The 23,576-nt window shown below is 42.6% G+C and overlaps 1 protein-coding gene across 1 annotated transcript; it reads left to right on the top strand.

Moving 5' to 3' along the window:
- Positions 1–919: 919 nt before the first annotated feature.
- nherf4b (NHERF family PDZ scaffold protein 4b) lies at positions 920–23,163 on the top strand (the record flags this gene model as incomplete). Its single annotated transcript, XM_076888879.1, has 11 exons — positions 920–962; positions 10,601–10,628; positions 17,878–17,942; positions 18,024–18,235; positions 18,330–18,528; positions 18,636–18,772; positions 18,865–19,069; positions 19,152–19,348; positions 19,484–19,693; positions 19,790–19,910; positions 20,044–23,163. Coding segments are annotated over 11 exons (1,434 nt in total), but the record flags the coding sequence as incomplete, so codon positions are not given.
- Positions 23,164–23,576: the final 413 nt, after the last annotated feature.

Here is a 23,576-nt window from a genome sequence, read left to right as displayed (position 1 = left end):
ATGTGTGCCTGCATCTGGAACAGACCAACTATGGCGTTTGTTTACTTCTCTATAGTTTCAGGGGAGAGCGTAGTAGAGAGTCCTGAATAGACCATTCAGGCTGCTGTTGCCATGGATTCACAGGGCGAGGAAACCCAAGACAGAGACACCATGTGTGTTACGATGAAAGAGTGGCTTTGGGACTATCAGCACGTCACACTGGCCTGCTGACACTGAAAGTATAGCTGCAGATTTCATGCAAAATGAGGGGCAGCACTGGTAGTTATGCCACCCTTGCCCTGGTCTTTCATTCTGATTGTCTTATAACAGAAGCGTCTTCCATGTAGCTCAGTGAAAGGAGCAGCCATGCTTGGACTCAGGGATATGTGTAACTGGAAGCAACTTACAAAAAGGTGACTGTCTCCTTTACCCATTTCTTGACCGCTAGTACACCCCAGTGCATTGGCAAGCATTTAGCCACAGATGGGAGCTCCATGTCTTCCTGTGGCTGGGAGGATCCCATCAGGAATGACTGAGAGGGACTGACACTGGGATCCGGAACTGACATTGAAAAGCTCCTCTTCTGTTTCTTTCCCCTTTCCTCTTTTCCTTCATCTGCCTGTGTCACTAAAACAGCCAGTGGTTAAGGGACACATGCCACGCTGTGTTTTTGTGTTCATAATTTAGCAGTTTCTAGTTTATTACACACACACACACACACACACACACACACACACACACACACACACACACACGCTAAATAATGCTTGACCATCTTGACCCTTTACATTTCTGCTCATGCACCTCAGTCACATGTGCATTGTAGCCTAACCTTTGAACAACAGTTCAAGGGGAAGTTACTAATTGACTGTGTGAGGGCCTTTGCTCCTTTCAAACAGGCAGCAGTATAGTGTGTCACAAGCCACAGATGACAGCCTAAATCAGCACCAGCATTGTCACAACATTTTTGCATGAGGTGAAAGGTGAGAAATAATGAGCCTTTTATTGACTATTTCTGAGATAATTGAATTACAAAAACATGTTTTTCTGCATTTCAATAAAACCTTGAAGGACTGGTTTCACTGGAGGCAGTTATTTGGATATTGATGCCACCTAGTGGAGCGAGGCTCTAATTAGACCTCTGTGAATGTAAAATTTGAATTGATGGAAGAGTTTTGCCCCAGTTCTCATACTGTAACGAGGCGCATCTTTAGGCATAAGCATATGATCTCTGAACAATCAAAATGCTAAAGTACTCAATAAAAAGGGAGTGAGAAGGACTGGAAATGGAAAATTATTTAAACAGCAGAAAAGTCAGAAGAAATACTTCTGGTTCCTGGTTAGCTCAGTGGGTTAGCGTGTATATGAAATGGCATCACCAGTCAGGTCCCAGATTCATGCATATAATATATGGCTTGCAGCATTATAATATTTTCCATGTTTAAAGTTGTTACTGGTAGTTTTGCTCTGTCCTGGTGTGTCTTATTTATCCTGAATTGCAACATTCTCTCTGCTAAAAATGAAATAACTTATCATCCTTGTGAGAGTCTCTCCCAGATCACACACCCTGTGGCTACTTTGACTTTGCTTTTTGTTGTGGAAAAAGGCTTTTCACTCCCCTACCAGCTGTATTTCTTTTACAAAGAAGAAACTTTGACTCTTTAAATGTTCCACATAGAGTGCATGTCTCTGAACAACGTATAAAAAGTAACCTAACATCTCTCTCGTGTTCCTTCTTCCTGATGTTGCTGTCATTCAGTATCGCCACATCTATCACTACGGCCCTCTCCTTCTGTTTGTCTACCACCACTACAGTGGCTTGCAAAAGTATTCGGCCCCCTTGAACTTTCCCACATTTTGTCACATTACAGCCACAAACATGAATCAATGTTATTGGAATTCCAGGTGAAAGACCAACACAAAGTGGTGCACACGTGAGAAGTGGAACGAAAATCATACATGATTGCAAACATTTGTTACAAATAAATAACTGCAAAGTGGGGTGTGCGTAATTATTCAGCCCCCTTTGGTCTGAGTGCAGTCAGTTGCACATAGACGTTGCCTGATGAGTGCTAATGACTAAATAGAGTGCACCTGTGTGTAATCTAATGTCAGTACAGATACAGCTGCTCTGTGACGGCCTCAGAGGTTGTCTGAGAGAATATTGGGAGCAACAACACCATGAAGTCCAAAGAACACAGCAGACAGGTCAGGGATAAAGTTACTGAGAAATGTAAAGCAGGCTTAGGCTACACAAAGATTTCCCAAGCCTTGAACATCCCACGGAGCACTGTTCAAGCCATCATTCAGAAATGGAAGGAGCATGGCACAACTGTAAACCTACCAAGACAAGGCCGTCCACCTAAACTCACAGGCCGAACAAGGAGCTGATCAGAAATGCAGCCAAGGGGCCCATGGTGACTCTGGACGAGCTGCAGAGATCTACAGCTCAGGTGGGGGAATCTGTCCACAGGACAACTATTAGTCGTGCACTGCACAAAGTTGGCCTTTATGGAAGAGTGGCAAGAAGAAAGCCATTGTTAACAGAAAACCATAAGAAGTTCAGTTTGCAGTTTGCCACAAGCCATGTGGGGACACAGCAAACATGTGGAGGAAGCTGCTCTGCTCAGATGAGACCAAAATGCAAAACGCTATGTGTGGAGGAAAACTAACACTGCACATCACTCTGAACACACCATCCCCACTGTCAGATATGGTGGTGGCAGCATCATGCTCTGGGGGGGCTTCTCTTCAGCAGGGACAGGGAAGCTGGTCAGAGTTGATGGGAAGATGGATGGAGCCAAATACAGGGCAGTCTTGGAAGAAAACCTGTTGGAGTCTGCAAAAGACTTGAGACTGGGGCGGAGGTTCAGCTTCCAGCAGGACAACGACCCTAAACATAAAGCCAGGGCAACAATGGGATGGTTTAAAACAAAACATATCCATGTGTTAGACTGGCCCAGTCAAAGTCCAGATCTAAATCCAATCCAGAATCTGTGGCAAGATCTGAAAACTGCTGTTCACAAACGCTGCCCAGCTAATCTGACTGAGCTGGAGCTGTTTCAAAGAAGAATGAGCAAAGATTTCAGTCTGTAGATGTGCAAAGCTGGTAGAGACAGACCCTAAAAGACTGGCAGCTGGAACTGCAGCTGGTTCTACAAAGTATTGACTCAGGGGCTGAATAATTACACACACCCCACTTTGCAGTTATTTATTTGTAAAAATGTTTGGAATCATGAATGATGTTCGTTCCACTTCTCACGTGTGCACCACTTTGTGTTGGTCTTTCATGTGGAATTACAATAACATTGATTCATGTTTGTGGCTGTAATGTGACAAAATGTGGGAAAGTTCAAGGGGGCCGAATACTTTTGCAAGCCACTGTATATCCGGTTGGTTAGTCATCACTTTGTCCGTCTGTATCTGGATCCCACAGGATCTTAGCTCAGTCATTCTCCACCACTCGTGGGGGCATCTCCCATTTTGACCTCAGGGCTTCCAGGACACACTTGGCACAGATGTTTCTGTACACTGGCGTTCCATGTATGCCCTGCTGCTAGCATCTTACACCCTGCTGTTATGCACTGCAAAAACTCAAAATCTTAGCACGTATATTTGTCTTGTTTCTAGTCAAAATAATCTTATCGCACTTAAGACAAATTGAACTAAAGGGTAACATCCCAGTAAGATATATGAACTTGTTTTTAGACTGTGGCTCTTGAAATAGAAACTTTTCACTTCCATTGATCAATGATCAGGGATGCTAGTATCAGTTATTGAGCAGACATTTCAGGCTCGGGTTGCCCATCTAACATTTTTACTGCCAGGTCATATGTGATCATTAAAGTTTTCAGCTGAATAGATAAGATAAGATAGAACTTTATTAATCCCTCGGGTGGGTTCCTCTGGGAAATTCGACTTCCAAAAAAAAAGCACAGCAACGACCGAAGTTACAGTTACAGAACTGTTATATACACACACACACACACACACACACACACACACACACACACACACACACACACACACACACACACACACACACATATATATAAATACAGAGACAAATATAAATAAAATATACAAAGGGGATAAATAGAATAAATAGGAATAAAAAAAAATACAAGTGAATTGCACATTTCAAGTATTGAGTCTATTGCACTGTTGACTATTTACAAAAAGTATTGCACAAGATATTGTACAGTGAGGTGCAGAGGCACTACAGCTTAGTTGTTCCCCCCTCCTTTGTCCTCCTGTTTCCCCTCCCTCTCCCCTCCAGAGAGGAGTTAAACAGTCTGATGGCGTGTGGGACAAAGGAGTTTTTAAGTCTGTTAGTTCTTGTCTTGGGGAGAAGCAACCTGTCACTGAACAGACTCTTCTGATTGTTTATGGCCGTGTGCAGAGGATGCCCAGCATTGTTCAGTGTCCAGATGACTGACTTCTGATTGCTTACATCTCTTCCATCTTCCTTTTGTCTTTATTTCCAGTCAGTTCAACTTTAAACCCATTCTTGAAATTTTATTGCAGTTTCTGTAGCTCAGGCTTTGACAGCCTATCGCTCTTGTAAGCGGGCACACATTAGTTTAAATTAAAACCCGTTTTAACTAAAAGTCATTTGTTGAGACAGAACAGGAAGTCTTTGTACTTTCAGTCCACTGAACTTTGCAGCACAGACATTACCCACAGGAAGAGAGTGTACACTGAAATTATCACACACAGATTAAACATTTACTGCAGTGTATCTCAAGGGGAGGAGCGTGGGAGGAGTCTCTCCATGGAATCAAAATAAATATTTGGACAGAGAGTACTCCCACTGTGGCCAAACTGTGGCACATGATGGGAAAGAAACACACCATGAAATCAAGCAGAGGTAAAACATTCAAACTTCGAGCGTTGTCTTTGCTTTTTAATCAGTCGAATCTATGCTGTCCTTTTGTTCTGGACAGTTTAACCTTATGTGCGCTTTATTTTTCTGTTTCCTTATATCAAAACGTGTATCACATTTTTTTGTTTTCTACTGTAAAGCATTTGGGATTTATTTTAACAGAAAGTTGCAGTTGAACAGTGTTGAATTGATTAAATAGTTAAAGTTAATGAATTATAGATTTAAAATGTTTCAAAACTGGATACTTCTAGTAAAAAAGTAGGAAAGATTAATCCCAGTTTATCATTCATACTTCGAATAGCTCGTTCTAGTTTTCCCCGGACTGAGCTGAGCTCCAGGACTTTGTCTTTGAGTGTCTGCAGGATCAACGTGTCCTAGATCATTAAAAAAAAAGGTTTCAGTGACCCATTAGCTGCACTCAAGTACCTGTAGCATACGCTGTTGTGCCCATATGTTCATGAGAGCTGCGTAGATTTGCTCTGAAATCTGGATTTCTCTGGGAGTAAATGGCTTAAGCATGCCATTTCTTTTTAATGTTTGTATTCACTTCACACTGTGACAGAGAAACAAGGACTCCACGTAGCTGGCATATTCGACCACAGATAAGGAGTGTTGTAGATTAGAGGAGGGCGACACTTTGTGTCTCTGACTTTTCAAGTTATTATTGTGGAGCACGTTAGCTGAGTGTGTTCTTGCTCCTTAACAACAGCAGTTACTCTTAAAAATAAAACGTTCTTTCCTGCCAGTTTTCTGTCAGGACTATTGTAATATGAGAAAAGTCCGATAACTATAGAACATCAATAACTGCCTCGGGCCTTAAGGCTATACATGCACTATATGGAAAAGGGTCCTAATGCCACAGGTGTGTAAAGTCAAGCATCTACGCTCTTTACAAACACTGGTGGGTCGTTTTAGAGAGTTCACTGGGGTCGCCGAATGTTGAGGCTCATAAAACCCATAAAAGTCTCCACCGCTCAGCTGGCTCGATACAGCGGAGCTCCAACATCAGCACAAACACTTTAGTCCACAGAGTGTTTCTTCTTACGTAGGAAAGGTACTGCTAAAGTTTACACTGTTTCTTTTCAAATTTAAAGTGGTTGAAACCAATAAGAATTTAGATAAAATAGCCATTTTTATTTATTCATTTATTTATTGTTTAGTTAAATTCGCCCTGGAACTATGGAACGCCAGGACTGCCATAATGAATTAATTAAATACACCATTAAATAATTAATTAAAAATTGGAATTAATTAATTAAATAAATAGTTATGACACATGTAATTAATTAATTATTGACACATTTAATTAATTATTTATGTATTTCACATTTTAATTAATTATTGACACATTTAATTAATTATTGACACATTTAATTAATTATTTAATGATATATTTATTTATTTCATTTTGGCAGTCCTGACGCCTGGCTCTCATCATGAAATAATTTTATCTGTCAGCCTCACCCATCAAACTCAGGGGGCGGGGTTAACGCTGATCGAGTCAAAACCATTGCTTTGGCCTGGTGGCCATTGTTTCTAGCACACAACAACCGGCATGTGGAAGCTAACAGAACTGAGCTTTGAAAAACCCTGTTTGTGTGTTACCAAATACCGTTTTAATATTTTTTTAGCCGAGAATGTAGTGGTTTAATCTTCATGTGTCTGGTCGGTTTGTCAAGATACAGCCTCTTTGCAAAAGTGTTTCGATGATTTCGGAGATGTCTGCCCAGTCTCACGGCAAAGCGTGGGATAGACCCGCTCGCCTCGCAAGCAATCCCACCGACAAAGCGCAGGCCCCGGTACACAGCTGTAGTAACCCCCGCTGACTTCTTTTACTGAGGTTATATTTATCGGTGTTTTATTTCCTGATGTTCTTATGTGTCCTACGTGTTTCAGTCGCCAATTCTGAATTATAACTAACATTAAAAACATGTTTAAGGAGGAGAGAGAGCAAATAAATCTGTTTAACATCTGATCTTTAGGTTTTTGTTCAGTAATCAGCGTGACCTGTGTATAAACACATAAAAGAGATAACGTTTGTGTTTCCGTCATGTAGTAACTGCTGGCTTTAACTGTACAAAGGTTGTTCGACACTATGAAACACATACAGACTTCATGATGTTCGGCTAATATTTTTATTGTGAATATTAATCATGCTGACCTCGCTCTGTACACCACGCAGCGAGGTCAGCATGTCCACGATATCCTCAGCTCCATGAGTTAACACAAAGTTTCCCAGCTGACTATCTAACTGCCAACTATTCCAGAGACGTGAAAATATACAGCATAAAGAAAAGTGTAAGAGACTCAGCAGCAGATTAGAATAACAGTTATACATTTAATAAATCACCAAATGAATCCAAGAAACGAGCAAACCTGTTCCGACAATTTGAGTTTGTATTCCCTCAGCTGCAGACTCGCTGCTGTTTAAATGTTTGAAAAGGAAGATTAGATATAAAAAACGTCAAACATAGACTCAGTCTGCCTTCACATTTGATATGAGGCCAGCACGTATAGTGGCCTCAGCAGGCTATTACTGAAATACACGTGCTATATCATAAACTATGATATAAACAGGGAGGTCCTATTAACATGTTTAGTTTTAAAGGACACCTTCCTGCCTTTAGTCTCATTCATGAGCAGTATTAGTTTTCTTCTAACATCCAGAAGTCTGCACAATGTGTTTCATAGTTTGTAACAAGCCTTTGACAGGTAAACATAACATGACCGAAAAAGCAAAAAAAAAAAAAAAGAGAGAGAGAGAGAGTGTTGACATAAGAAGAGAAAATTCTCTCAATTATGGAGACAGGCAAATGGTTCATTTATGTTTGATGTGTGTTTATTCCTCCCTAAATATCGTCGGTGAAGTTCGCCATGCACGTCAGATTTTCCTGCGCATTTTTATACCTCTGCCAACAGAGAGAGAAAAAAATCACATTCTAACAGACAGCTGGTGCTTAGAATACAGTTGAATAACTATTAAAAAACAGATGATATTTAGATGATAGTTCAGTCTAACACATGTGCCAGTGAACCATTAAACGTCTGTGAAACTATGCAGTTATGAAACGTAACTTTAACCTCAGCCAAACCGATTTGCTCAGTTGTAAATAAAACAGCGAAGTAAACGTGACCCGACAGACAGAACCTGAGTGAATGAAGTCCAGCGTTTAACCACTGAGAGCTAAAACTCAGCTGAGGTTTGAAAGCTGTGTGCCGGTGATTGGACATCAGCCGCTGATGAAGCTGTTCGCCTATAAAGTGCTCTGTAAGGAAACGAGCTCCAGCAGCTCTGCGCTCGGGGAAAACACTATATTTACTTATCTTGTGCAGAAAAATGCGCTGACATTGCTTTATATCGAGCACCGGCTGCCCAGTTAAACTGTGACTATCACCAGGTAACTAGGCGTGTTTCTTGAATTAGCAGCAGGTGTTAAACAGCTGACAGATGAGGAGGAGGATGCATGCAGGTAAACTGAGGGTCTGCTGAGCTGATCGCTGGTTTCGTGAGAAAAATGTCAGCTCGTTCTTTATGTTACAGAAGCACAGAGACACAAGACCAGGCGGAAAGAGACGATCGTTCGGTGAAAATGAGAATCTGCGAATGCAACATGTGGAACACGGAGAGTGGAATATGTAAACAAACCGGTTAACGTAACCCCCTCGGTGCGCTCTGCATGCTAACTGTTAGCAGAGCTAGTGAAATCCCTGAAAACATCTGAGCACTTTTGCAAACATGTTCTATGTTGACAACCTGACCAGACATACGTCGCGACATTCGCGGCTAAAACACTGTTAAAAGTGTAGCTGGTGACAGAAAAACGGGGTATTTTAAAACTACACCACCACCATTGCTGCCTGTGATTTGATCTGCATTCTGGGATAACTGGCTGCCCCAAGTCTACACAAGCAATCGATTTTCTAGGATCGACCTGTTTTGACTTACTTTGCACGGCAACCAATCAAATGTTAGAGAAGCTGCATGGGCAGCGTTAACCCCGCCCCCTGAGTTTGATGGGTGAGGCTGACAGATAAAATTATTTCATGACGAGAGCCAGGCGTCAGGACTGCCAAAATGAAATAAATAAATATATCATTAAATAATTAATTAAATGTGTCAATAATTAATGAAATGTGTCAATAATTAATTAAAATGTGTCAATAATTAATTAAAATGTGAAATACATAAATAATTAATTAAATGTGTCAATAATTAATTAATTACATGTGTCATAACTATTTATTTAATTAATTAATTCCAATTTTAATTAATTATTGCCACATTTAATTAATTATTTAATGGTGTATTTAATTAATTCATTATGGCAGTCCTGGCGTTCCATATGAAACAGACTGACAAACCTGGTGACAATGAAGCCTGCCTCTTGCCCAACATCCGCTGGGCCGTGCTCCTGGCTGTCTAAACTGGATAAGAGAAAATGGATGTAAAAGTATTTAAGACAGCCTTTCATTCTCATTCATTTGCTTCATTCTGTATCGGTCTTGTATTTCAGTGACAAGGTGGCACACAGTGGTCTGTTCTTGCTGTGTGTGGTGAGGTGCAGAGATAAAGCTTGAATGTCAGATAAATCCATTTTCTGGTAAATTGCAGTAAAAAAATTGTTACAAGTTTAACGTTTCTGTAAAGTGGAGTTCAGAAGAATGCTGTCCAAGGGGGCGGTACCTTAGTGGGTACTGCTGTACAAGTTGATTCTGATCATCTGGATGTTTTCAGTGAGAGAAACATGTCGTCACTCATCCAGGTGACGTCTTCAGTCCCAGCTGACTGCAGGTTTCTAACCTTATAAACAGGACATCTGCACAATGTAACCAGCACCAGGAACAATGGGCTGTGAGGTCAGTTCCTTGATCATTAATATGCAAATTCTCATGAACATTGATCAGTGGCTGTTGATCAATGTCCATGAGTCCCATTCACAGAGAGTTGGGGAATGGCTGCAATCACAGCATGTAAGATGGCAAAAGATGTATCCTTAGGCCCCCTCCTCGATTCAGAGATGGTCTTTCCCTTGACTCCGCCCTCAAACCAGCGTTCCTCCCTGTCCAGGATGTGAACATCCTCATCATTGAAAGAGTGTCCAGTGTAGGTGTAAATAGACTGCAGAGTCCTGGCCTGACGAGGAGGCTCTTCTGTGTTGTGCCATCCCTCCACCACACCCTTGATAAGGAGAAAGCAGAAGAAGAAAGAGAGACAACAAATGAGTCTCTTATGAAAATGATATTACTGAATATCAGTTTTGCTTTCAGATTACATCTATAAAACAACACTCATTCATGCAGCGTGATGTCACGCACTTTTGGACGTTTTCAGCTTTCAGGTTTTTGAATTCCTTCAGCTTTTAGAGGACAAAGACTAAAGATAATCAAAGTCAGTCCCTGTTTGATGAACCCTCTACTGAGAGTCACCAGTCACATCCAGCTCTGATTGCTGAGCTGATGCCTCACGGTCTGGCAGACAGAACATTGCAGACTTTCACAGAGCCGCATGTTCAAATTAATAATGCTATCTTGTGTTTTTAATATTAGTATGCTTTAAGGTGCCAACAGCAACTGATAAAGAATAAGCTCAATAAAAATTCAAGAATGGGTAATCTTACATATTGTGTGTGTGTGTGTGTGTGTGTGTGTGTGTGTGTGTGTGTGTGTGTGTGAAATAAATGTACTGTTTAAATGTCATACATACAGTTACTTTGATATTTACTGCAATTTCTGCAGGTTTGGTGGCTGACGGTGGTTTGAGAGAGTAAGTCTGCATTTCATTTCATTTCATGCATTAATGCGTTTGACTTGTTTCAGTGGCCATTCCAATTTCACTGTAACAGCTAATAAAATATGATGGTCAGCATGAACATGACCACACACATCCTCTCAGCACTATTTCTGAGTAACTACACAGTTTGACAGGATGTGTTTGACTGTGTGAGAGATTGACACGGCACCGTTTCAGATCCCCCAAAACAAACCAAGACTCTTTTTAAAAAATCAAGTTATAATTGTGCAGCTTTAAAAACAACTAAGCTGACGTTATAATGGCAACATAAGTGACACATCAAACTACAGTTTGTATTTACTTTTGTATTTTCTAATTATTATTTTATTTTTGAATTCATTTCGAACTTAGTGTCCAGGATAGAGATGGACCGATCCGATATTACGTATCGGTATCGGTCCGATACTGACCTAAATTACTGGATCGGATATCGGAGAAAAATAAAAAATGTAATCCGATCCATTAAATATCACGAAAGCACCTCACAAAACTTGCAACACGCCGTAACTCGCCTCAGAACGTTAGCAGTCGGAGCAGTATGCATCACGTGATAGAGCGGCTGTGGCATGCGGGACCTGTCGGTGGTCTGGATAGCATGTGGAGCTTCGCTAGCAACCTGGCATTTCATCTCCGACAAAGTTATCCCCGAGAGAAGTAAAGCAAGTGTGTAAGTCCATCTCTGAATGTTTGTAAAGCATTCCCACGTTAAGCTTAACGAGCGACTGCCTCTTCTTGCTGCTACTTCAATCGTGAAACTGCTTAAATGATCAGCTGATCGGCTTTTCTGTAGCGAGTCCGTCTTTCTTGTTTGTTTTTGGCCCACTTTGCACCAGAAAGAGGAAACCAGCGGCTGAACAACACCAGCATGTTTAAGTTTGATAAGCTGTTGTTAGAATTTATTTAATATTACTTTCTACACCAGGATCGTTTTCTACGTAGCTGACGCTGGTAACTGTGCAGGGGCGGATCTAGCAAAGTTTAGCCAGGGGGGCCGATAGGGCATTAACAGGGAAAAGGGGGCACAAAGACATACTTTTCTTTCTTATTCTCATTTAAAATGTATAGCTTTTAATAAATAATTATCTGACACCCAAAGTTTTAATTTGATGTAAAATGAATAGAAGTCAATTACTGTATATAGTGACTATTAAGTCTAATATATATACCCTAGTAAGCTATAGTACTTTTTCCTTTGGGAAGGTACCATCTGTGCAGTCTGCAATTTTGTTGAAGAAAGATGTTGAATCTATTTAATATTTCTTGAAAAATAATTGATTTCTGTGCATTTTTTTTTCACACTGCATCAAATTAAGGTTGATTACGTCGATTAAGCATCATGAGGTGGAGCGTGAGGGGTGGTTCCCTATTTTTTATTTATTTATTTTTGTTGTTGCTGGGAGTTGGAACCCTATTAGTTAGGTTGCTTAATATTTACGCTAAGTACTCTTTAAAATACCAGAATAGGGAGAATGGTGTAGGTCTAAGTTTATTAGATTGATCAGTATTGCTGAACTATGAAATATTTTTTTTGTATACAGGTATAACAGAATAGCTTTAGTGTAGTTGTTGTTTTAAACTTGAGTATGAACTTGCAGACTTGCAAAATGCAGCAAGATATTTTAAAAAACAGTTTTGTTGATTAAAAAACACTATATCGGATTCATATCGGTATCGGCAGATATCCAAATTTATGATATCGGTATCGGTATCGGACATAAAAAAGTGGTATCGTGCCATCTCTAGTCCAGGATGGATTTTCTTCTTTCAGATTAGTTTTTAAAGTTTTTGAAAATGTTTAATTTTAGTTTAGTTTTCATTCATTTCAGTGTTTATTATTCTAATGAGGAAATATGTCATCAGCGCAGGTATTACAATAAAAACTAAAGTAAAGGTTACTTTATTTTTTTTTATGATTATTATTTTATTCCATTTTCCAAGTTCCAAATGTAATTTTTAGTTTAGTTTTAGGTAAATATAAAACAAACAGATGCAAACTCAATCTGAACAAACCAACAATAACCAAAATTGACCCGACAGCCTCGAGACACACAAGGGGAAACATAAAACATCAAATGATCTAATAGCAAAAAACACAAGCAACCTTTTAATCGCTTCTTTAACTTAACAGTAAACAAATACAAAATAACAAAGTATATAACTCAAGAATCAGAGACGATTACTTTTGTATTTTTGACTAGTCATTTAGCAAAATGTGGCATGCACCAATCAGCACTTCCTGTAATATTCTAGGGCCCATCCCAGGCTCACTTGATGCCAGCAGACATACCGACCTCCCAGCACCAGTAAAAGAGGGAAAATAAAACACAAGATAAATTTAACAATTCAGTATGAGGAATAAAAGCGAACTAAATGAGTGAACTATACAGGTCATCGGGTGTTCAAGATGGGCTTTACGGCTTCCAACAACTGCTCACACTGTCAGGCAAATACACCAGACAATTACATCCACGCTCTTTGGTTCTGTCCACCAGTGCAGAAGTTTTGGCGCGAGATATGTGAAGACTTATCAAAGTGTCTGAAATGTAACATTCCAACTTCCCCCTTAGTGTGTTTGTTGGGCAGCTTAGATAATGTCACTTCAGAAAAGAATATCGCCCATATGGTTTTCACTGCCCTATGCATAGCCAAGAAAACAGTCCTCATGAACTGGAAAAATAAAAATAATCTTAATTCTAACCAATATAGAAATTATCTATTAGATTACATTAGTCTTGATACAGCCTCGGCCACCACATCAGATCAATTGCTCTGGGCTCCTTCATCACCTAGTGGGGGTGGGGGGTCATAGTTTGGTCCCACCTTTGCTGTTGTGATTGGTGTGGGGGTAGGGACAGGCTTAGGGCGTCGGGGGGTTCCCCAGGAGCAGTGGGGATCGATACCCCGGGCTCAACCCGGAGTATCGATCATGGCCTATTAAGGGCTCTGTTGACTCTTAGGTGACGGTTTCCTGGTGGCTGCGTGCAGCGGGGCTAGGGGAGGGTCTGTGCTGACGGACGTGGGTTACTGACCTGGTAGCCTGGCTGCCCTTGGGTGGGTGTGAGGTTCTGGGGGCGCTCAGTCTCTGGGCTGGGGTCCTTGCTGGGCCTTGGGGGCTTTGGTCCTGGTTGGTGTGTCGCCAGGGTTGTGGGCGGGTGGGTGCATGGGGGGCTCAGCCCTGGCGCGGGGTGCCGCCAGTGCATCGAGCCACCTGGGGGGCTCTTCAACTGTGGGGGAGGCTGTTACATCTTGCAGGAGCTTTCCTCTCTTCAGGAACTGACTCTGCAGGAGGGGGAGATACAGGAGAGGTGGAGGAAGATCTCAGCCTGGGCGTCTATTGTCTTGTGTAGTCTGGAAGATGAGTGGATGGTGGGGTGGGTGCAGTTTTCTCTGTGGTGGGGTCGGGTGGGCTGTCCCGGGCTCTGTGGGGCCGGGCGGCGCTGCTGCCACAAACAACCACCACTGCCCTGGTGGGTTGCAGAGTATGGGGGTGCCTACTGGGCTCGGGGGGGACTTGCCCCTCCCTTCCTTCCTTCCTTCCCTCCCCATCTCCAGCTGCCTCCCTCCTCCCGCTCCACCACAACCACCCACACATGCAGGACCTTGGAGTAGGGGTATGTCACCAGGGTGCAGAGGAGGCTACCCCCCCCCCCCCCCCCCCCCCCCCCCCCCCGTCCCCTTCTGGCTGCCTCTGCCTCAATTTTATCCCACAACTTAGACATTCACATTACTCACACTCTCATAACACATACATATAGGATCTTGGGGGTGGGCACAATCACGGAGTCCAAATTACCATCAGGGTGTACACCCCACCCCTGGCGTCGTTGCCCACCTCTCAATTTTAAATACACGTAGACATTGAGGGCTAGCAGGAGGGACTATGCGCTTACCTGCTGCTCTCTGGCTGGTAGCTCCATGCCCTCCTGGGTTTTAAATGCACCTTAGAACACACATGCATCAACACTACAATGAGCGGGTGGAGGGAGGTTTGGAGTCTTCTCTCACCCCCGTTCTCTGCGGCCTGCTGGAGCAGGGGGGCTAGGAGGAGGAGTTGGCCACCCCCTGGCTTCTGCTCCGCGGCTGCTGAGTGACCCCTCATCTGGGACTCTCCTCAGCTCTTGTGTGGCCCCCCCACACCCTCTAGCAGATGAAGGAACCTTTTAAAAACAAGCGCGTCCATGCTCACAGGTGTTTTGACAGGACTAACTGGGATATCTTTGAACATCAGGACTTGGAAATGTTCACAGACGGTGTCCTCTGCTATATAAAACACTGCATAGACACTGTTACAGCAGTCAAACGGATCCGGGCTTATCCCAACCAAAAGCCCTGGATGACCCAGGAGGTCAGGCAGCTGCTGAAGGAGAGGAACATTGCGTTCAGGTCTGGCAACAGGGATTACTACACCACAGCCCGATCCAACCTGAAGAGAGGCATCAGAGAGGCAAAGGGGGACTATAGGAGGAGGATCGAGGACCATCTGAAGAGTAATACCAGCCGGCAGGTGTGGCAAGGCATCCAGCACCTAACCAACTATAAGATCAATCTCGGAGCTGCGGACGGTGACCTGGAGCTGGCAGAGGAGCTGAATATCTTCTTTGCCCGCTTTGAGACCAGGGTACCGGAGGTATTGGAGCCACAGCAGCAACACGCCACCCATAGCAGCACCACCCTCACCCTGGAAGAGCACGAGGTGAGGCGCATGCTGCAGGCTGTTAACCCGAGGAAGGCGGCGGGTCCTGATGGTGTGCCAGGTCGAATATTGAGGGATTGTGCAGAACAGCTGGCTGGGATCTTCACCAGGATTTTCAACAAATCCCTCGCACAGGCGACTGTCCCACTCTGCCTGAAGTCCTCCACCATAGTCCCCTTGCCTAAGAAGCCCCACATCACCGGCCTGAATGACTACAGACCGGTGGCACTCACCCCAGTGGTAATGAAATGCTTTGAGAAGCTGGTCCGCAGACACATCACAGCAGCCCTGCCCCGCAGCCTGGATCCACACCAGTTTGCCTACAGAGCAAACCGATCCACGGAAGACGCTGTAGCCACAGCACTCCATGCTGCATTAACTCACCTGGAAGAGCATGGTAGCTATGTGCGGATGCTCTTCGTGGATTACTGCTCAGCTTTTAACACCATCCTTCCACACAAACTGGTGGCCAAGCTACAAGACCTGGGGCTTCCATACAGCACCTGCATGTGGATCAATAGCTTCCTCTCGGGCCGTAGACAGAGAGTCAGAGTTGGCCATCACACATCCTCATCCCTGAGTCTCAGCACTGGCTCACCCCAGGGCTGTGTGCTCAGTCCACTGCTCTACTCTCTCTACACACACGACTGCACTCCTCGCCACCACAGCAACATCTTTGTGAAATTTGCAGATGACACCACAGTGGTGGGGCTCATTTCCAAGGGAGACGAGTCTACGTACAGAGACGAGGTGGAGCAGCTGACGTCATGGTGTAAGGCCAATAACCTCCTCCTCAACACTTCAAAAACCAAAGAACTCATAATAGACTTCAGAAGGAAAAAGGCAGAGATCCAACCACTATTCATAAATGGGGACTGTGTAGAAAGGGTGGCAAGCTTCCGCTTCCTGGGAGTCAATATAGAGGAGAACCTTTCCTGGAGTGTGAACACCTCCGAGCTGCTGAAAAAGGCCCAACAGAGACTGTACTTCCTGAGAATTCTCAGGAGGAATAACATCACACAGAGACTGCTGGTGTCCTTCTACAGAGCCACCATTGAGAGTGTTCTAACTTACTGCATATGCATCTGGTACACTAGCTGCACAGGGGCTCAGAGGAAAGCACTCCAAGGGATCATTAACACCGCCCAAAAGATCACTGGCTGCCCTCTCCCCACACTGGAAGTTCTACACAACGCCCACTGTTTTAAAAAGGCCCAAAACATCATAAAAGACACCTCACATCCTGGCCACTCCCTGTTCGAACTGTTGCCCTCAGGCAGACGGTACAGGGCAATCAGAGCAAGGACTAATAGACTCAAACACAGCTGTTATCCAACTGCAATAACACATCTGAATACTACAAAAAAATGTCCATCACGCCACTCTGGTGTTAATCTATGCACGGTCTGAAGCATGTGTGTGGGAATGTATGTGAATGTTTTACTGTTATATCTTATTAGTATTTTAAGTATTCTATCTATTTTATTTATTGAATTTTATTGTTTTATTTATATTTTGATATTGCTAGGGATGATGCAATGATCGGGGACCATTCTTAATTTCGTTGTTCTCATGACAATGACAATAAAGTTTCTGATTCTGATTCTACACACGGGTGCTCGCACACACAAACTACACCCTTTTTGGCTCCTACCTCAAAGCACACTGTGTTCTGTTGATCTTATGTGCTGCACAATAATATTCAATATTTAGTATTTACTGTTACATTCACATAGATCATCACGATGATGTTGTTTATTATATTGCTCTCTTTTTTTGCTTGTTTTCTCTTTTTTCTTTCTCAGCTGGTGATTGATAGATGCATTTTTGTCTGTTTGTTTTTTGTTTTTTGCCCTTTATCCCCGTCCCTCTTCCCCGCTGTTTTTCTTTCCCCCAGTCACGTCTGTCCCGTGTGTAGCAAGTGAAAATAAAATAAAATAAACAGTAAAAGGTGAATCGAATAGACCAATACAGCGAGGCTGGGACGGCCCAGTTGGTAAAGTAAATCTGTTGGGCATCTTTCTTTGCCTTTAGACAAAAATTCTGATGCAAAAGAACCAAACGGGACAGGCGGGAAAAAAAGAAAAAAGAACTAAATGTGAACGCGGCAAGAAGATTATGGTTCAACATTTTTGTTTTCTTTATGTTCATGTATGTCGTGATGTGCAATGTGTATCAAAACTAACACAACACCAGTGTGTTACGTGACCCCTAGATGCACGGTGTTACCAACTTTACAGATGTGTAACTGTCAGTGACTCTACCACCGTTTGAATGGCTCAGCATGCTGACTTTTGGAACCGTGTAATCTTTAAAACTCTCGATACAAGATCAGACCATTTATTAAATATGTAAAGTGCACTTTGCATAAACTTTACTGCATTACATGTAGAAAGCAACTAGAAGCAACACCGTGATTACAGTGCATTACTGCACACACTGTATTGCACACAGAGCGAGAATTACTTTAATAATTTCCATTAAAACCTACTATGAAGTTGTAATTAAAGTACATGTCTCTCTTTTAAGGAAATTTACATTTAATCCTAAAGAGGGAATAGACAACCCAGCGATGGTCATCACAGATGATGCAGGTACCCCGCTTGCCTGTGTAGTAGCCATTGGGCAAAGCCTGCTTGCTTTATGACAGCTCTCTTGTGTCTCTTCTGGTTCAGGCTCTGTGTGGACGCCCATCCCACGCTCGTGTATCCTTAAACGCGAGGATGGCGAGTTCTACGGCTTCCATCTGCGTGTGGAGAGGGGCCGTCAGGGACACATAATTAGTCATGTGGTATCAGGTGGGGTCGCAGAGCGTAGCGGCCTTCGAGACGGAGACAGACTGCTAGAAGTCAACAACTGCTATATTGATGATGTTCCTCACCCTGAGGTAAGACAAGCTTCCTTCATAGTTAAATAGAAACCAGAGAAGCAACACAAAGCTGTCTAACTGGATCTGTCACGTTTCCAAATGTATAAATCAGGTGGCTAGGAAGATAAAGGTAAGCGGACGCCAGTTGTGTTTATTAGTGCTGGATGGAGAGGATTATGAACGGGCTGTGTCCCGAGGTCAGGACCTGCAACGTCTGGCCCACATGGATGAGAGCTGCAAACCACCCAGGCTTTGTCACATCACCAGGGATCCTGTCTCAGGTCTGGGCATCACCGTTACTCCTTTGGAAGGTAAAACGTCTCCCTGTAATCACAAGAAGCCTAAGATTTGAGATCAGATGTCCGGGTTGAAGTCTGTGCAGTGTTATTCAGATGCTGCTCCTGTTTCGGCTCCGTAGGAGAGAAAGGTTGCTTTGTAGTGAACCCAGTGGCAGGAGGTGCAGCTGAAAAGGCAGCGGTGCGTCAGGGAGATCGGCTGGTGTGGATAGACGGAGCGATGGTGTCTGATCTCACACACTCCGCACTCAGCAAAATGGTTTGTGGACTTTTTGTAACTGTGTGATGCAGCAGATAATACATCAGGTTATCTTTGGTCTAACAATAATATCTCCATATATTTTATTGTAGATGAAGAAATGTGGTGATCACATCACCATCTTAGTGATCGACAGCGAGAGTGAAAAGAAGTACACGCAAAGGCGGCTCCCCGTCCTGCCCACCATGGCTACCCCTCATCAGCTACCTTATAGAGCCCGAACACTCCACCTGACCTCTGTGTCTGAGAGCTTTGGTTTTCTTCTACGACTGGAGAAAGTGCCATCAGGACGCACATGTGAGATGATGAAAAATTGCTGAAAACTGAATTATTTTCACTGTTTTGCTGTTAAATAAACTGGGTACATATTAACCAACAGATCACGTCCTGCGTGAAACGACCAGAGGCAGTCCTGCAGAGAGGGCGGGTGTGAGGGATGGAGAGCTGCTGCTGGAGGTCAACGACGAGTCAGTGGAGTCACTGAAGCACGAGGAGGTTGTGGACAGAGTGAAGCTGAGCGGACGAGAGGTCCGTCTCACCACCATCACTCCCAAGGGGCTAGAGTTTTATACGCAGGTGGCCATCACTTACCACATACGTGCACTGCTTTTCCAGTTGATTCAAGTGTACATCGAGGGTGGTGCACCCATTTGGAGGCCACACCTGGTACTGGGATATTGTTACGTCTTTCCTTTGTTTTCTCTCCTGCAGCTGGGTCTGTCTCCACTTCTTTTCTGTGAGGATGATGCAGCTGATGAAGGAAAGGAGAGTAGTATGCTGACTTCTGTAGAGGAGAACTCACCACCAAAGGAAACGCATGCCTCAAGTCATCTTAGACTCTGCTCTCTCCAGAAAGGCCCTTTGGGATTTGGCTTTAAATTAGGCTGTGACCCACAGAGTCCTGGGACTTTCATCAGTCAGGTTTTAGTGTTCTTTTGCATAAACACACACACAGAAAAGTCATAAGCTTCAGTTTTGTGTCAAATCTTGTAAACTTTTTTTTACTTGGCCTCGTAGGTTGCTTCTGGGGGTCCTGGGCAGAGTGCTGGACTGCTTGTGGGTGACGTAGTGATGGAAGTCAATGGACAAAGTGTGGATGGAAAACCTCTGGAAGATGTGACTATGCTTGTGGAAGAAGGTGGGCACATTCCTTCATTGCTAGTCACACATACGACACGCTACACCAAGATGGAACAGACTGAAGCACCCAGCAAAGATGTCACTCGCACAGAGGTGGCAAAACAGTTTTTAACTTTGTGTTTGTATCTCAGCAGGAGGAAGAAGATAACGAGATCTCAGCTTTGTGAGCGGAACAGATATAAACCTCGAAGACATTTCCCAGCACGATGCTCCCACTCAAGAATTCCAGATTTTAATCCTTGCCAACATTTTCAACACACAACTTCACTTAGATAGGATGCAATCAAACTAGAAACCAAATGCTTCACGGCTTAAACAACTCTCTGGTTAAACAACAACAAATGGCCCTCCCCCCTCCCATACCATGGTGGACTTGAAGCTCTTTCCCCCCACGACCACTGCTTAAACAGTTTTTTGTGTTTAATGCTACTTTAAACACCTGACTGATCAAATTCTCCCATCACAAGAAAGATTTTTGAAAGCCTGAAACAGACCAGATGCAAGTACGAGAGCTCTCTCAGATGACAGAACCATTTAAAGGCATTTGTATCATATTTGATACATTTAATAGTTTTTGGGACTTGTGATCTTTTCCCCTGAAAAAGCAAAATGAATAACACAAAACATTCTTGAGCAAAGATTAAAAAACAAAAAGATGTAGCAAATATTGTGCAATTAAATCAATTTCATCAACACTCCAATAAAAAAATAATGATGTTCAGGCTTTATTAATAACACTGAGTGTTGCAGGCAGGATTGGACCCAAACGAGGTGAACTTAAGAAACTCAGTTTATTACAGGAAAATAAGAAGAACAAAAACTAACTGAACTGGGAAAACAAATAAACTAACAGGCAGGCAAACAGAAGACACAACGAGACCGAGGGTGAGCAGACATTAACAATACGACAGAGAACAAAGGAAACACGGGGCTTATATACACAGGGACTAGTCAGGGAATGGAAAACAGCTGGGAGGGATTGGACTGACGAGGTAAAACTGAACACTCTGACACCAGACACGGACCTTCAAAGTAAAACAGGAAACAAGAAACAATTTACAAGGACGCAGACTGACACCGATCTAAATCTAGAATAATAATCAAAATAGCACAACTACAGAACCAAAACATAAATCATAATACAGAAATATACCAAAATATAAGAAACTGACCCAGAACCGTGACAATGAGGAGAAGAAATCACACTTTTGTTGTGGCTTTTCATAACAGGTGAATTCTCCAGAACAGTCCCACATATACGATACACATAAAAGTAGAAACACAATTCAAACTACAGTAATATGCACATTTTATTGTATTTTTTCTAAAACAACGTTTATCTGAAAATGTCATTTACATCAGTGAAAACGCACTTGGAGTGCAGAGGATGCTTTTTTAGTGCCTGTAATGAACTGCACAGACAAAGACACAAAACAAAGAAAATGAAAATGATAATCAAGTTTCCAGTGATTGTCTCCTTTCAGACTATAATTCCCAACTTTGTACATCTACAAAAATTCTTTAGTCTAGATTTTCAGCTTTCCTCCTTCCAGCTCACTCATCCTCCCAACGTTTGATGATGTAGTTTGTTTTTTTAAAAGAAAATAAAATCCTGGAGACTTTGTTTTGCAGCAAAACAAAACAGTAATCATTGTTTAACAAAATATGAACATTTTATTGGGCAAAATGAGCTACAAGGTGAAAAAAAATCAAAAAGGAATGTTTCCATATGAGGAGGCTAATAGGACTAATGCAGTTATTCATATATACATATGTGTATATGTGCTTCAAGAAAGCAGAGGATTAACCATACAAAGAAACAATATGTTCTATGATTTTCTTTAAGCAGGACAAAATGATTAGTGAAACTAAAATATAACAGCTGGTCACTTTTAACAGGAGAAACCTTCGGTAAGAACCAGGCTCAGAGAGGAGCAACCAGGCTCCGGCTGGGGGTGAGGGGAGACAGGAAATGAGAAACAAAACGAGAGCAGAGAAAAACAGGACAAAACACACACGACAAGCGTTGATGACAATCAGCAGTGATGTCCAAACACACTGTGAGTGAGACTGAAACACTCAGTGCACTGAGCATCGTCCCATGATGCACTGAGCAACAGTCTTGGGCTATAATTCTTATCCAAGTGATCCATCAAGGAGGAAGGTTTAGAGTCTAATCTGCGTCTGCATGTCTCGGGATGTTGTCACCAGGATAAAAAAATACTATTGAAAAATGAGTTGGACTGTTCCAAAAGCCAGTGTCAGCCTCTCCCTGACAGCTCCACTTTATGCATGCTTATTAATCTGTCACACCATCAGTGGCTCGTGGTCACTTAAAGCCTATGTACTACAGAGGCAGAGCAGCATTCAGTCCTAGCTGCCTTTCCTGGCAGATCTCTGCTTTCTCTGCAGCGAGACAGCTCAAAACCTTTTATCAGTCTTTCCTGACCTGGTGCTCCTATATAATCTGCTGTGATGGGAAAAGCTTGATTTACATTAAAAACATCTTGTTGTCTAAATACCCTGAAATTTGTTGTTATATTGAGTCAGAAATATAAAGAATTATAAATGCTGCATAGTATCGTCCTTAGTCATGAATGGCTTTCACTTGAATACGTCCGTTCTGTACGTACAAAGGGAACAACAGCTCCTGTGTTGCACTGCTACATTGTCTTATCTAATGTATGTTTATCATGTTAAAAGTCTGACTTATTATGACCATTTTTTCAAAGACAGAAAAAAGATAAAAAGTTGATTCTAATGATAGACTATCCTTTCAACATTTATTTCTGTACTCAGTTTAATTTGATGTTTAACGTTAATGTTTAACTTATGTCCCATGGTTTAATAAAAATCACATTAAAATTATGTGGTGCTACAAGAAAAAGCTTTTGAGAATCTCATATGATTACAGCACGTCCAATCTCACCTGTTATTTGGAAAAATAATGCTGGGAAAGTCATTTTAGTCTTTGCCTAGCTCAATGCAGGAAGTAAAAACAGTCTCTCCAGAGGTGGAAGAAGATCTCTCCCACATGTTTCACCAGATATTACTGAGTATCAGAAGCGTGCCATCTCGTCTAACCTCACTGGTACCTGTCCTAGCCTGTGCAACACGCGCTTCCTCCGTCTGTAGAGTTGCAGCGATAACTAATGCTTGCTTCGCCTTTGCATCGTCCTCTTATCACAAAAATGAGTGACTTTGTCTCATTTTTGCAAACATAAACTGAGAATAAAAATTGAGGCAATTTGTGTTTGTTCAGTCTTTTCTTTGTTGTAACTATGCTTCTTGGCTATAAAGGTCTTACTGCTGGAAAGCCCGTTTATTTCCCCTTCAATGGTGTCACGTTTGTAAGGAAAATGTGGGTTGAGCAGCAGAGTTGAGTATGTGGGCTGTGGCCATGAAAAACTCGTCGAATGTTCTCTGCCAATGCCGGACAGCTTATTCTGCTACTGACACTTGTTGGGTGTCATTTACTGAATTCTGAAGAATATCTGCAACTAAACGGTTTATTCTTTTAACAAATAGGGGCCTCAGTAACACGTGGAAGGACCATACACAGCCACAACAGCCTGGCAACTCCTGGTCACGTACTGCGACTCAGCCAGTGTGTGACCAAGGTGGTGTTGGGTTTTAGTTCATTCCCAAAAGAAAAATTAAAAGA

This window comes from Maylandia zebra, linkage group LG10 (assembly GCF_041146795.1).
Source record: "Maylandia zebra isolate NMK-2024a linkage group LG10, Mzebra_GT3a, whole genome shotgun sequence".
NCBI lineage: Eukaryota > Metazoa > Chordata > Actinopteri > Cichliformes > Cichlidae > Maylandia > Maylandia zebra.
This window is presented reverse-complemented; position numbering and strand designations above follow the sequence as displayed.